The sequence below is a fragment of the Suillus fuscotomentosus genome (assembly GCF_016647785.1).
Source record: "Suillus fuscotomentosus strain FC203 chromosome Unknown F5891scaffold_118, whole genome shotgun sequence".
Taxonomy (NCBI): Eukaryota; Fungi; Basidiomycota; class Agaricomycetes; order Boletales; family Suillaceae; genus Suillus; species Suillus fuscotomentosus.
Genome location: NW_024539630.1, coordinates 26184 through 40068, shown reverse-complemented (window position 1 = coordinate 40068; position 13885 = coordinate 26184). Strand labels below are relative to the sequence as shown.

The 13885-nt window shown below is 47.1% G+C and overlaps 5 protein-coding genes across 5 annotated transcripts; 2 read left to right on the top strand and 3 right to left on the bottom strand.

The window, feature by feature from the left end:
- Nucleotides 1–43: 43 nt before the first annotated feature.
- On the bottom strand, nt 44–262 carry F5891DRAFT_929954 (uncharacterized protein; the record flags this gene model as incomplete). The annotated part of the gene is made up of 1 exon (XM_041373935.1): nt 44–262. A coding segment is annotated over one exon (219 nt), but the record flags the coding sequence as incomplete, so codon positions are not given.
- A 1833-nt stretch (nt 263–2095) lies between these two features.
- F5891DRAFT_963930 (uncharacterized protein) lies at nt 2096–5056 on the bottom strand (the record flags this gene model as incomplete). Its single annotated transcript, XM_041376058.1, has 8 exons — nt 2096–2430; nt 2479–2751; nt 2803–2979; nt 3033–3752; nt 3808–4010; nt 4063–4129; nt 4214–4456; nt 4507–5056. 8 exons carry the CDS (start codon nt 5054–5056, stop codon nt 2096–2098), a joined length of 2568 nt encoding a protein of 855 aa, XP_041218356.1.
- A 929-nt stretch (nt 5057–5985) lies between these two features.
- F5891DRAFT_1176672 (uncharacterized protein) lies at nt 5986–6997 on the top strand (the record flags this gene model as incomplete). Its single annotated transcript, XM_041365771.1, has 5 exons — nt 5986–6092; nt 6143–6336; nt 6391–6456; nt 6519–6713; nt 6771–6997. Coding segments are annotated over 5 exons (789 nt in total), but the record flags the coding sequence as incomplete, so codon positions are not given.
- A 521-nt stretch (nt 6998–7518) lies between these two features.
- On the bottom strand, nt 7519–8858 carry F5891DRAFT_1176671 (uncharacterized protein; the record flags this gene model as incomplete). The annotated part of the gene is made up of 7 exons (XM_041365770.1): nt 7519–7608; nt 7635–7666; nt 7855–8073; nt 8131–8325; nt 8388–8453; nt 8508–8701; nt 8752–8858. 7 exons carry the CDS (start codon nt 8856–8858, stop codon nt 7519–7521), a joined length of 903 nt encoding a protein of 300 aa, XP_041218354.1.
- A 932-nt stretch (nt 8859–9790) lies between these two features.
- On the top strand, nt 9791–12751 carry F5891DRAFT_963926 (uncharacterized protein; the record flags this gene model as incomplete). Its single annotated transcript, XM_041376057.1, has 7 exons — nt 9791–10357; nt 10456–10784; nt 10837–11039; nt 11095–11814; nt 11868–12044; nt 12096–12368; nt 12417–12751. 7 exons carry the CDS (start codon nt 9791–9793, stop codon nt 12749–12751), a joined length of 2604 nt encoding a protein of 867 aa, XP_041218353.1.
- Nucleotides 12752–13885: the final 1134 nt, after the last annotated feature.

The following is a 13885-nucleotide window of genomic DNA, read 5'->3' as shown; positions in this document are numbered from 1 at the left end:
GCTGTGGTATGGTCGGATCCTCCTCATTGCTAGTCGAGAGGTGGTGTAAGGTGGCACAGTGAATGGATGCGCAAGGCAATAGTGCAGTCGGGAGGTACCACAAATGAAGAGGAAATCTGAGCGGTTCTCCATTAAAATCCTGCGTCAAGACAATGCTTTCCGCTTGGCCATCTGAAAAATGTCCACTGAGGAGAGGTTGGGAGTGCATACCCTGCAACGGGGATTTCGACGGACGGCACTTGACCGTAATGATATTCAGGCGCCCTGCGAGTCATGAGTATTGCTGTAATGAGACAATGCGTTGAGATTCACCTGCATGAGACCGTCGCAAAAGATTTACGCTTTGAAGGTGTTCGTAAGTGCAATACCATGCGGGTTGACAGCAGCTGCACCACATCGAAGTGAGCTTGCAGCACACCCGCAAGGATAATTAACGAGTGGGACAGGAAAATTTAAAATAAGCTCAAGATGAATCCGTAGAAGGTCAGATAAAAGAGTGGCCGGTTATGGAGTTCGTGACGAGTCAGTCGAGCTTAAATACGGCTGGAGTGCGCTTATATCTCAAGGTTTATGTCGACAGGTCCTTCACAAGCTGAGTTTCGCGTGAGAGAGGTCAAAACCCATATTGACCGGAGTGACCGTTGAGTCGTTCGAAAACTGGGTTACCAGACGATCTCAGTTTAGGATCTGAGATCTGTGGGTTAATCGGCTTAGATCCATGCGCTGCAAGTGAGTCATAGTTGACCTGTTACTGTTCCGGAATTGATCGGTTCCCAAACTCAAGAAGAACAAGGTACGTGCAAGGTGACGTTACTTAGTCATGCCTGACCCCCAGGACCTCCTCGCTTAGAAATACTCATCCGAAATTCCGAATAGCTGGGTTTCTAACCCCGAACACCTGGCTTTGAATGTTCCTCTTTACCTTCATCCTTCCGACTCGTGCTCGTAGCGCTACCTTACTCACTCAGTAACTGCCTTTGGTGTACCGGGTGGCGAACGGTGTAATTTGGTGGTGCTCGCACTTGACAGATCCACATTTTGCAATATCTGTTCAGTTGGTGAGTGTCATTTTTGATTTGTTTAAACTGTCCTCCCTATGAAGTCCGGTATGGCCCGTCCCCGCCCCGAGACTGAGTAGTGGAGTGTCACCTCCCCTTCCACCACATCTTTGTATTTCAACCTTTTCTTCGCTTACTGTCTACCTAGATTCTTTCGCATTTACACAGGCTGTGTTACTTTCAATCCTCAATCGTGCGAACACAATCATCTCATGGCCTTCACCGCACCAAATTGCACTCCTTTGTAACTTTCACTGTGCTCGTCCTCCAGCACTTGACAACATCTCTAGCACTTGACGGCATGCTCGTCCTTCTCCAATGCTTGACGACGCTCTTCAACCTGATAATTATATTTATTGCTATCTTGCTACTGTATGGTTAGTTATAATGATTTTTCTCATATTTTCTGTGTAACTAAATACTAGACTCCGAGCGCGCTTGCCAGTGTGCTATATGTGCTAAGCGGCAGCATGATGGACTCGAAGTGCAATACGAGTGAGTGATCTTCACTAATTGCAGTTAAAGATGGCTGAGGTATAGTACTAGGTGACTGCGCTTGGAATGTTGTGTTGCTTGTGGAGAGCGCAGGGGCAGGTACGTCGTACGATGATGTTTCAGCTGCATGTTGATAATCGAGTGCCCCAGCCAGAGAACTATATGACGAGACTCTGATGCAGCATTCTGAGTTGTCTGCGATCGTGAGTGGTGGCGGGGACTGAATTCTTGTGGGTTGATAGTCTATGATGCGAGCACCCGATACTAATGCAAATGACAGGGCACTGAATTTGCTGATTTGCGCTGGAGATGGTGATTTGTGGAGTGAGAACAACGGCAGTTCAATCACTGGCTCTTTGACACTCGCATGTTGCACTGTTGGCATCGCTGTATCAGGGTGCAGAGGTGCTGCACGTTGTACTGTCATGACAGTAGGTATCGTGATGGCACGCATTGTAGCAGGGTGTGGAGCTGTGCTCTGCGTTGCACTCACTATATATGAGGAGTGGCGTTTCTGTTGCACTCGAGCTAATGAAAATGAGCTAGTGTTTAGAGTTGCAATATAAGTTCGTACTTTGTCGCATAATGCACTGTTTTGCACGTTGAATATAAGTTGCGCCTTGATCTCTAGTCGATACACCAAATGTGGTGTGAACGTCCATACTGTTTGTTGCTCCCTGGTCATATCTCATGCCTTTCATGAGGCCAGCTAATAGAGTCAAGTGAATGCCTTCACGATACGCATTACGATGAGATTGCTCATTGCCGTTGGTTGTTGCGGGTGATGCTTTCCAAAAAGCGAGAGGTATCAGGCTTGCTGGTTGGTATATTGCCGGAAACGCAAATTTCGTGCCTTCAAGCTTATCTTTCAACCATGCTGATGATGTGTCAATTTTTACGAAGTGTTTTATTGATGATAAATCACCTGCAGCTTTTGGACCGCCATTGCGAATGATATCCAATGTCTTCTGAATGTCTGGATGAGGCTCGGACGTTGCCAAGCTCAGCATTGCTGTATATACTTTGTCTGAAACGTGGGTGTAAAGGCCGTGGACATTTCTCTTATAATGTGCCACACAAAGCCGATAGAATCGACGGAGATGGTCGTACGGCCCCAGATCGCAGAGACGACGTTGCGACTCGTATGGACATGGCATTGTGAGGGAGCGAGACAATTGCATGCAGTACATTCCCAAACCTACAACATTTAGTTATTTACAAAAACTGTCTGGATGGCTGCTACACGCACCTAACCCTTGACCTTTGTGGCTATCAGCAATCACTGTCTCGAACCCGCAGCCGTGGATATGGTTGAATGACACAGGCAACCCAGTGTCAGTGGATGCGATCTCAAAAATTCGTTCGAAGAGAATGAGGTGAGCTTTAGCACTTTGTGACGTTGTAAATGCTCTGCTGCTGACGACAGCTAGAAAACAAGACATGAATGCACAAAAGTATAAACAGTGTGGTGAGATTTACATCGTTGGTGCTCAACATTCCATGACTCAATTTCAAACTCTTGCCATCCTTGTGCACGCTTAAACGATGTGTCGATGGACAGGCGCGTAGCTTGCATGAGGTGCAGTGACATACGTGGTGTCATGCAGATGACGAGTTTGAGTGTTGCTCCCCGCTCGATGATGTGTGTCTCTGCACAGCGCACGTAGCGTTGTTCCAGAGGTAGCTTTGCATGCTCCTCAGCAAGGAGACGTGCACCTAGTAATTCCATGTCAGTATAAGCAGCAGAAATCTGGTAGTGATACCTGCCTTCGAATCCTGTTCCACTGGGATACTTCACAGACCTCAGAATATTGATGAGACGCCGCACATGATCGAGATTGGCCAGTGATGGGTGAAGATCTTGCAGTGTTGCGTCGCGGCCATCTGGGAAGTCCCAGCCAAGTACTTCATGAAGGCCCTGGATGAATGCTGTGTCCAAATAAATCCGACGTGGTGTCGCATCTGCTAGTTTCCATTTCATGAGCAAGAGAAGCTCATGAAATATGTCAACAAGTGGTGTTGGTGTTTTGACAGGTGCAGGAGGTGGATGTGAGTGCGGGTTGCTGCAGAGGACGACTATGCGTGGGCAAGTTACGAGATCATGGGGGACATAGATGTTGAAATTTGCGGTGCAATTATGCGTCCACTTCCGCAGGACACCTTGTTTGAGCTTGCCGTCTGCTTGACGGTGGAGGTGTGCTAGTGCATGGAGATGAATTCGACGATGTAAACACTAAGGGAAGCAAAAACTCACGACAAACTTGCCTTTGGGAGGATGGGCTTGTAACATAACTGCATGGTAGGAGTGGACCATATCCTTGTGACTTCGCTAATTGCTCGCATTCTGAAATAATGATGTGGTCATCGTCGAGGAGAGCTTGCAGGTAGCGTGTGTCACATTCCTGCAGATTTCGTATGAACAGGTGGGTACGGCGAGTGTGGGAGCGCAATTTGCATCTGTTGCATATCAGTCAGACTATTGCAAAAAGGAATCCATGAATAAACTTACCGGACAAATGGCTGATTGTAGGCATCAAGCTGCATGATAAGTTTTCCGCTACACCTGGGCTTCTTGACTTGACGACTTGACGGCAAGCAATCCACACCATCCAAATCACCATCAAAGGTAACACTGTTGAAATATTCATCAGCCGAGATACCATCCAAGTCGTCTATCACACTCTCAGCAAGGTGATCATCAATGCCATCAATGGCAGAGCAGCCACGTTCATACAAGGCCATGTACAATGCCAGTGTTCGTTCGAAGATTTCCCTGTCAGCAGCGCTGGCAGGACTGTTCGAGTCTGTCCGAGACACAGTCTGACAATGAGATGAAACCTCAAAAATATTAGTAGAGTGATGCGTTGACATGTCGCGCTTACGCGCTGAGCAAATCTTAAGGCCTCTACCTGAATAGATGTGTGAGAGGTATCAACTAACAAAGAAAAAAGACTCGTACAAGATGTTTTAAGGCTGGTGCATGAAACAGGATGTCCTTCAGCATCACGAAGCATAAGACATCGACTGATTGTCTTTCCCCCATGCCCATCACCCAAGGAGTACTGAAAACTTGATTGAGGGCGGAGAGAAGACTTGGAAGTAGTTGGATCAATGTGGAAGATGTGAGCAACAGATTCATTCGCATATTGTCCAGTTTGTGGATATTCAACAATGGCACCAACTGGATGTTCGACGAGAGAATGTGCGGAGGTCCTGCGCGTGACACGATGAAATTCCCGTACACGATCTTCATCTGTAAAAGGTCGTGCAGGAGGTGGGATATAGTATGTGCTGATAGTAGGATGTGAGCAGGCATGTTGGATAGCTGGGGCAGTCACAGTAGAGAGATGAAGTGGTGTTGAAGCAATATGAACAGGACTCAGAGGTGTCGGTGATGGTGATGGTGAGACTGAATCCAAGTCACGAGGCGACAGTCCAGCACTTTCAAGGAGAGCTTGCGCATTCTGAACAGCAGAGCGCTGAAGTTCAGTAAGGTGTGACATATCATTAGATCCACCAGTTCTACGCACCTCTTAATATATGGTCAACGGTGTTTGGACTTCAATTGTGCTGGCTAATATTTAGACTTGAGAGCACTGCAGGGTCCGCAACTCCTGAAGAATTTCCTTGTTCAGAAATCAATATCATTTGGCACTTACATCATAAGCGCTCAGCAACCATCACTACGACATTGGTCTTTTGACCGTTGTGTTCTCGAACTCAAAGTTTCCAACCCTGATGCTCTGTTATGACAGTCACTCACTTTGTCGTGTTCTCGAACTCAAAGTTTCCTGCCTTGATGCTTTGTTATGACAGTCACTCACTTTATCGTGTTCTCGAACTCAAAGTTTTCAGCCCTGATGCTCTGTTATGATGGTCACTTACTTTGTCGTGTTCTCGAACTCAAAGTTTCCAGCATTGACCATCACTGTGCAACAGTCACCCACTGTCCCTGATGCTCTGTTACGACAGTCACTCACTTTATCATGTTCTCGAACTCAAAGTTTTCAGCATTGGCTACCACTGTGCAACAGTCACCCACTATCCCTGATGCTCTGTTATGACGGTCACTCACTTGCCGAAACTTACCCTGCTTCAAAGCACATATTGTCCCTCACTGCTACATCACTCATCATCTGTTGCACTCGACAAACATCGCCGTGACACCACCCAAGCCTCCATCAAGGCAACAGATTTAGCTACCAGGGAATCTGGGCAGGTTCGTGGAATTGTGTGCCGCTTGACTCTTGTGCAAGCCACTAACGGCGTCTTTCCAGGGTCTTCAATTGAGACTCTCAGATGGGCTGTACTGTGGCCACCGGTGGGGGACTTGCAGTTTTTTTGTTTCAAAAGGTCAGCCGGGTAGTACTATATAAGAGCAATGAATACCACTCATCCACTATCTGCTCCTATATTCTGCTTAGCCTTCATCATGCCAACCTATCCAGAAATTTTCCGTGTATCCCGAGCCCTCCAGTGCGCCAACACAGAGCTTAGTATTTTCTCCCGTGAGCTTGGTGAAACGGTTTCAATAGCATAGTGCGTCACAATTTTATTGTTTTGCTCCTCATTAGCTGACTCGTAGTTAGCCCAATTAACAGAGTCACTGGGGATCGTATTGTCGCTCGCCAACTCAAGGACTGGGTTCTTCGTCGCAAGGTTATCTGGGAGTGCTTTTGTGCTCTTGTGACGGAGCAACGCACTCCAGTGCGCTTTGAAACTAATCATTGGGGCCATTCAATGGCATATTGCCATCAATATCCTAGCCACTGTGGCTTTTCCTGTATGTGTTCCCTCCGTCTCCTAGTATATACTGTATTTTAACACATTTCTCAAGTAAATCTTAGTGAGGCTCGAGAAACTGCTCTTCTCGAGTCTAGATATACACACGTTCTTACACGGGGTATGTCATTTCCCGCAGCATGCTCTGATGTCTTTCTGCTCACCCTTATTACTTGCAACTAGTGTATCATAACCATCATCAGCTGATGGATCTGCATGGTTTGGTAGTGCGAGTGCACCACGACCGAGTTGCAGCAACGCCCAATGGACACGCAGAACTTTTTCCATACTTCGAGGATTATTGCGGCACCCCAACAAGCTCAGCATTAATACAGCCTCGGCGAGGCGGCGCTGTTCGTACTCGTCGTCAGTTCTCAGGTAAATAAAGTTACATTCAAATAATAAAACACTTTGACATTGATTCTACTACCACAGCTGCACGTAATATATCACTACAGCATCAAATCCACCGCCCATCCGCCCCACTCAGATTCCCCAGTGTTGCTGATGATACACACATCGAGCTTGCAAGTCCAACGTCTTCGACAGAGCAGGGTGTATTGCATTCACTTGCAGAGGGCAGAGGGATTACATCCTACGAGCATATTGGGCTATTAGAGTTGTGTGGAAACTGTCAACGAATGTTTGCAGCGAGTGCGTTGCGGGTGCACATCTTACTGTGCTCAAAAGATTGAATGTTATATAGTGCCTCGGTCTGGCTTATTAGATTTTTCATGTTACGTGTAGGCGAGGAGGTCCTGGGGGTCAGGCATGACTAAGTAACGTCACCTTGCACGTACCTTGTTCTTCTTGAGTTTGGGAACCGATCAATTCCGGAACAGTAACAGGTCACTCATTACTCCAACTTTTGCTCAGAATCATATTAGCTCACTAGGTATTTGTGCTAATGTGTCTTCCATTTATTCAGGTTAACGGCGTTAGTTTTACTTAGGACGCCATCTAAAGACGTCTTAAAGCCTACGATTGGCCACAGCATCAGTTTTCAAAGCTGGCGCTCAATATTAATTCCGACTAGCTCATTCAGCTCCACCGAGCGAAGGTATATGTAAAATCTCCACTGGAACGGGCACGGACCGCAAGGAAACCAAGGCCAGACCTCTATTGCGGGAGGCTACGGCTCTCTCTATCGAGGACAGACTACGACGCGCGCGAGGACTACCGACTACGAGCCAGGACTCCTGCCACCGCGCCAGAACCCTGCCACTCCAAAACCTGTCTTCCCAGAGCGCCCTGCTCCACCGCCACTCGTGTCCTGAGTTGGCTAGAAAGTGTACGTACTACAACTTGCAGGAGTAATGAGTGACCTGTTACTGTTCCGGAATTGATCGGTTCCCAAACTCAAGAAGAACAAGGTACGTGCAAGGTGACGTTACTTAGTCATGCCTGACCCCCAGGACCTCCTCGCCTACACGTAACATGAAAAATCTAATAAGCCAGACCGAGGCACTATATAACATTCAATCTTTTGAGCACAGTAAGATGTGCACCCGCAACGCACTCGCTGCAAACATTCGTTGACAGTTTCCACACAACTCTAATAGCCCAATATGCTCGTAGGATGTAATCCCTCTGCCCTCTGCAAGTGAATGCAATACACCCTGCTCTGTCGAAGACGTTGGACTTGCAAGCTCGATGTGTGTATCATCAGCAACACTGGGGAATCTGAGTGGGGCGGATGGGCGGTGGATTTGATGCTGTAGTGATATATTACGTGCAGCTGTGGTAGTAGAATCAATGTCAAAGTGTTTTATTATTTGAATGTAACTTTATTTACCTGAGAACTGACGACGAGTACGAACAGCGCCGCCTCGCCGAGGCTGTATTAATGCTGAGCTTGTTGGGGTGCCGCAATAATCCTCGAAGTATGGAAAAAGTTCTGCGTGTCCATTGGGCGTTGCTGCAACTCGGTCGTGGTGCACTCGCACTACCAAACCATGCAGATCCATCAGCTGATGATGGTTATGATACACTAGTTGCAAGTAATAAGGGTGAGCAGAAAGACATCAGAGCATGCTGCGGGAAATGACATACCCCGTGTAAGAACGTGTGTATATCTAGACTCGAGAAGAGCAGTTTCTCGAGCCTCACTAAGATTTACTTGAGAAATGTGTTAAAATACAGTATATACTAGGAGACGGAGGGAACACATACAGGAAAAGCCACAGTGGCTAGGATATTGATGGCAATATGCCATTGAATGGCCCCAATGATTAGTTTCAAAGCGCACTGGAGTGCGTTGCTCCGTCACAAGAGCACAAAAGCACTCCCAGATAACCTTGCGACGAAGAACCCAGTCCTTGAGTTGGCGAGCGACAATACGATCCCCAGTGACTCTGTTAATTGGGCTAACTACGAGTCAGCTAATGAGGAGCAAAACAATAAAATTGTGACGCACTATGCTATTGAAACCGTTTCACCAAGCTCACGGGAGAAAATACTAAGCTCTGTGTTGGCACACTGGAGGGCTCGGGATACACGGAAAATTTCTGGATAGGTTGGCATGATGAAGGCTAAGCAGAATATAGGAGCAGATAGTGGATGAGTGGTATTCATTGCTCTTATATAGTACTACCCGGCTGACCTTTTGAAACAAAAAAACTGCAAGTCCCCCACCGGTGGCCACAGTACAGCCCATCTGAGAGTCTCAATTGAAGACCCTGGAAAGACGCCATTAGTGGCTTGCACAAGAGTCAAGCGGCACACAATTCCACGAACCTGCCCAGATTCCCTGGTAGCTAAATCTGTTGCCTTGACTGGAGGCTTGGGTGGTGTCACGGCGATGTTTGTCGAGTGCAACAGATGATGAGTGATGTAGCAGTGAGGGACAATATGTGCTTTGAAGCAGGGTAAGTTTCGGCAAGTGAGTGACCGTCATAACAGAGCATCAGGGATAGTGGGTGACTGTTGCACAGTGGTAGCCAATGCTGAAAACTTTGAGTTCGAGAACATGATAAAGTGAGTGACTGTCATAACAGAGCATCAGGGACAGTGGGTGACTGTTGCACAGTGATGGTCAATGCTGGAAACTTTGAGTTCGAGAACACGACAAAGTAAGTGACCATCATAACAGAGCATCAGGGCTGGAAAACTTTGAGTTCGAGAACACGATAAAGTGAGTGACTGTCATAACAAAGCATCAAGGCAGGAAACTTTGAGTTCGAGAACACGACAAAGTGAGTGACTGTCATAACAGAGCATCAGGGTTGGAAACTTTGAGTTCGAGAACACAACGGTCAAAAGACCAATGTCGTAGTGATGGTTGCTGAGCGCTTATGATGTAAGTGCCAAATGATATTGATTTCTGAACAAGGAAATTCTTCAGGAGTTGCGGACCCTGCAGGTGCTCTCAAGTCTAAATATTAGCCAGCACAATTGAAGTCCAAACACCGTTGACCATATATTAAGAGGTGCGTAGAACTGGTGGATCTAATGATATGTCACACCTTACTGAACTTCAGCGCTCTGCTGTTCAGAATGCGCAAGCTCTCCTTGAAAGTGCTGGACTGTCGCCTCGTGACTTGGATTCAGTCTCACCATCACCATCACCGACACCTCTGAGTCCTGTTCATATTGCTTCAACACCACTTCATCTCTCTACTGTGACTGCCCCAGCTATCCAACATGCCTGCTCACATCCTACTATCAGCACATACTATATCCCACCTCCTGCACGACCTTTTACAGATGAAGATCGTGTACGGGAATTTCATCGTGTCACGCGCAGGACCTCCGCACATTCTCTCGTCGAACATCCAGTTGGTGCCATTGTTGAATATCCACAAACTGGACAATATGCGAATGAATCTGTTGCTCACATCTTCCACATTGATCCAACTACTTCCAAGTCTTCTCTCCGCCCTCAATCAAGTTTTCAGTACTCCTTGGGTGATGGGCATGGGGGAAAGACAATCAGTCGATGTCTTATGCTTCGTGATGCTGAAGGACATCCTGTTTCATGCACCAGCCTTAAAACATCTTGTACGAGTCTTTTTTCTTTGTTAGTTGATACCTCTCACACATCTATTCAGGTAGAGGCCTTAAGATTTGCTCAGCGCGTAAGCGCGACATGTCAACGCATCACTCTACTAATATTTTTGAGGTTTCATCTCATTGTCAGACTGTGTCTCGGACAGACTCGAACAGTCCTGCCAGCGCTGCTGACAGGGAAATCTTCGAACGAACACTGGCATTGTACATGGCCTTGTATGAACGTGGCTGCTCTGCCATTGATGGCATTGATGATCACCTTGCTGAGAGTGTGATAGACGACTTGGATGGTATCTCGGCTGATGAATATTTCAACAGTGTTACCTTTGATGGTGATTTGGATGGTGTGGATTGCTTGCCGTCAAGTCGTCAAGTCAAGAAGCCCAGGTGTAGCGGAAAACTTATCATGCAGCTTGATGCCTACAATCAGCCATTTGTCCGGTAAGTTTATTCATGGATTCCTTTTTGCAATAGTCTGACTGATATGCAACAGATGCAAATTGCGCTCCCACACTCGCCGTACCCACCTGTTCATACGAAATCTGCAGGAATGTGACACACGCTACCTGCAAGCTCTCCTCGACGATGACCACATCATTATTTCAGAATGCGAGCAATTAGCGAAGTCACAAGGATATGGTCCACTCCTACCATGCAGTTATGTTACAAGCCCATCCTCCCAAAGGCAAGTTTGTCGTGAGTTTTTGCTTCCCTTAGTGTTTACATCGTCGAATTCATCTCCATGCACTAGCACACCTCCACCGTCAAGCAGACGGCAAGCTCAAACAAGGTGTCCTGCGGAAGTGGACGCATAATTGCACCGCAAATTTCAACATCTATGTCCCCCATGATCTCGTAACTTGCCCACGCATAGTCGTCCTCTGCAGCAACCCGCACTCACATCCACCTCCTGCACCTGTCAAAACACCAACACCACTTGTTGACATATTTCATGAGCTTCTCTTGCTCATGAAATGGAAACTAGCAGATGCGACACCACGTCGGATTTATTTGGACACAGCATTCATCCAGGGCCTTCATGAAGTACTTGGCTGGGACTTCCCAGATGGCCGCGACGCAACACTGCAAGATCTTCACCCATCACTGGCCAATCTCGATCATGTGCGGCGTCTCATCAATATTCTGAGGTCTGTGAAGTATCCCAGTGGAACAGGATTCGAAGGCAGGTATCACTACCAGATTTCTGCTGCTTATACTGACATGGAATTACTAGGTGCACGTCTCCTTGCTGAGGAGCATGCAAAGCTACCTCTGGAACAACGCTACGTGCGCTGTGCAGAGACACACATCATCGAGCGGGGAGCAACACTCAAACTCGTCATCTGCATGACACCACGTATGTCACTGCACCTCATGCAAGCTACGCGCCTGTCCATCGACACATCGTTTAAGCGTGCACAAGGATGGCAAGAGTTTGAAATTGAGTCATGGAATGTTGAGCACCAACGATGTAAATCTCACCACACTGTTTATACTTTTGTGCATTCATGTCTTGTTTTCTAGCTGTCGTCAGCAGCAGAGCATTTACAACGTCACAAAGTGCTAAAGCTCACCTCATTCTCTTCGAACGAATTTTTGAGATCGCATCCACTGACACTGGGTTGCCTGTGTCATTCAACCATATCCACGGCTGCGGGTTCGAGACAGTGATTGCTGATAGCCACAAAGGTCAAGGGTTAGGTGCGTGTAGCAGCCATCCAGACAGTTTTTGTAAATAACTAAATGTTGTAGGTTTGGGAATGTACTGCATGCAATTGTCTCGCTCCCTCACAATGCCATGTCCATACGAGTCGCAACGTCGTCTCTGCGATCTGGGGCCGTACGACCATCTCCGTCGATTCTATCGGCTTTGTGTGGCACATTATAAGAGAAATGTCCACGGCCTTTACACCCACGTTTCAGACAAAGTATATACAGCAATGCTGAGCTTGGCAACGTCCGAGCCTCATCCAGACATTCAGAAGACATTGGATATCATTCGCAATGGCGGTCCAAAAGCTGCAGGTGATTTATCATCAATAAAACACTTCGTAAAAATTGACACATCATCAGCATGGTTGAAAGATAAGCTTGAAGGCACGAAATTTGCGTTTCCGGCAATATACCAACCAGCAAGCCTGATACCTCTCGCTTTTTGGAAAGCATCACCCGCAACAACCAACGGCAATGAGCAATCTCATCGTAATGCGTATCGTGAAGGCATTCACTTGACTCTATTAGCTGGCCTCATGAAAGGCATGAGATATGACCAGGGAGCAACAAACAGTATGGACGTTCACACCACATTTGGTGTATCGACTAGAGATCAAGGCGCAACTTATATTCAACGTGCAAAACAGTGCATTATGCGACAAAGTACGAACTTATATTGCAACTCTAAACACTAGCTCATTTTCATTAGCTCGAGTGCAACAGAAACGCCACTCCTCATATATAGTGAGTGCAACGCAGAGCACAGCTCCACACCCTGCTACAATGCGTGCCATCACGATACCTACTGTCATGACAGTACAACGTGCAGCACCTCTGCACCCTGATACAGCGATGCCAACAGTGCAACATGCGAGTGTCAAAGAGCCAGTGATTGAACTGCCGTTGTTCTCACTCCACAAATCACCATCTCCAGCGCAAATCAGCAAATTCAGTGCCCTGTCATTTGCATTAGTATCGGGTGCTCGCATCATAGACTATCAACCCACAAGAATTCAGTCCCCGCCACCACTCACGATCGCAGACAACTCAGAATGCTGCATCAGAGTCTCGTCATATAGTTCTCTGGCTGGGGCACTCGATTATCAACATGCAGCTGAAACATCATCGTACGACGTACCTGCCCCTGCGCTCTCCACAAGCAACACAACATTCCAAGCGCAGTCACCTAGTACTATACCTCAGCCATCTTTAACTGCAATTAGTGAAGATCACTCACTCGTATTGCACTTCGAGTCCATCATGCTGCCGCTTAGCACATATAGCACACTGGCAAGCGCGCTCGGAGTCTAGTATTTAGTTACACAGAAAATATGAGAAAAATCATTATAACTAACCATACAGTAGCAAGATAGCAATAAATATAATTATCAGGTTGAAGAGCGTCGTCAAGCATTGGAGAAGGACGAGCATGCCGTCAAGTGCTAGAGATGTTGTCAAGTGCTGGAGGACGAGCACAGTGAAAGTTACAAAGGAGTGCAATTTGGTGCGGTGAAGGCCATGAGATGATTGTGTTCGCACGATTGAGGATTGAAAGTAACACAGCCTGTGTAAATGCGAAAGAATCTAGGTAGACAGTAAGCGAAGAAAAGGTTGAAATACAAAGATGTGGTGGAAGGGGAGGTGACACTCCACTACTCAGTCTCGGGGCGGGGACGGGCCATACCGGACTTCATAGGGAGGACAGTTTAAACAAATCAAAAATGACACTCACCAACTGAACAGATATTGCAAAATGTGGATCTGTCAAGTGCGAGCACCACCAAATTACACCGTTCGCCACCCGGTACACCAAAGGCAGTTACTGAGTG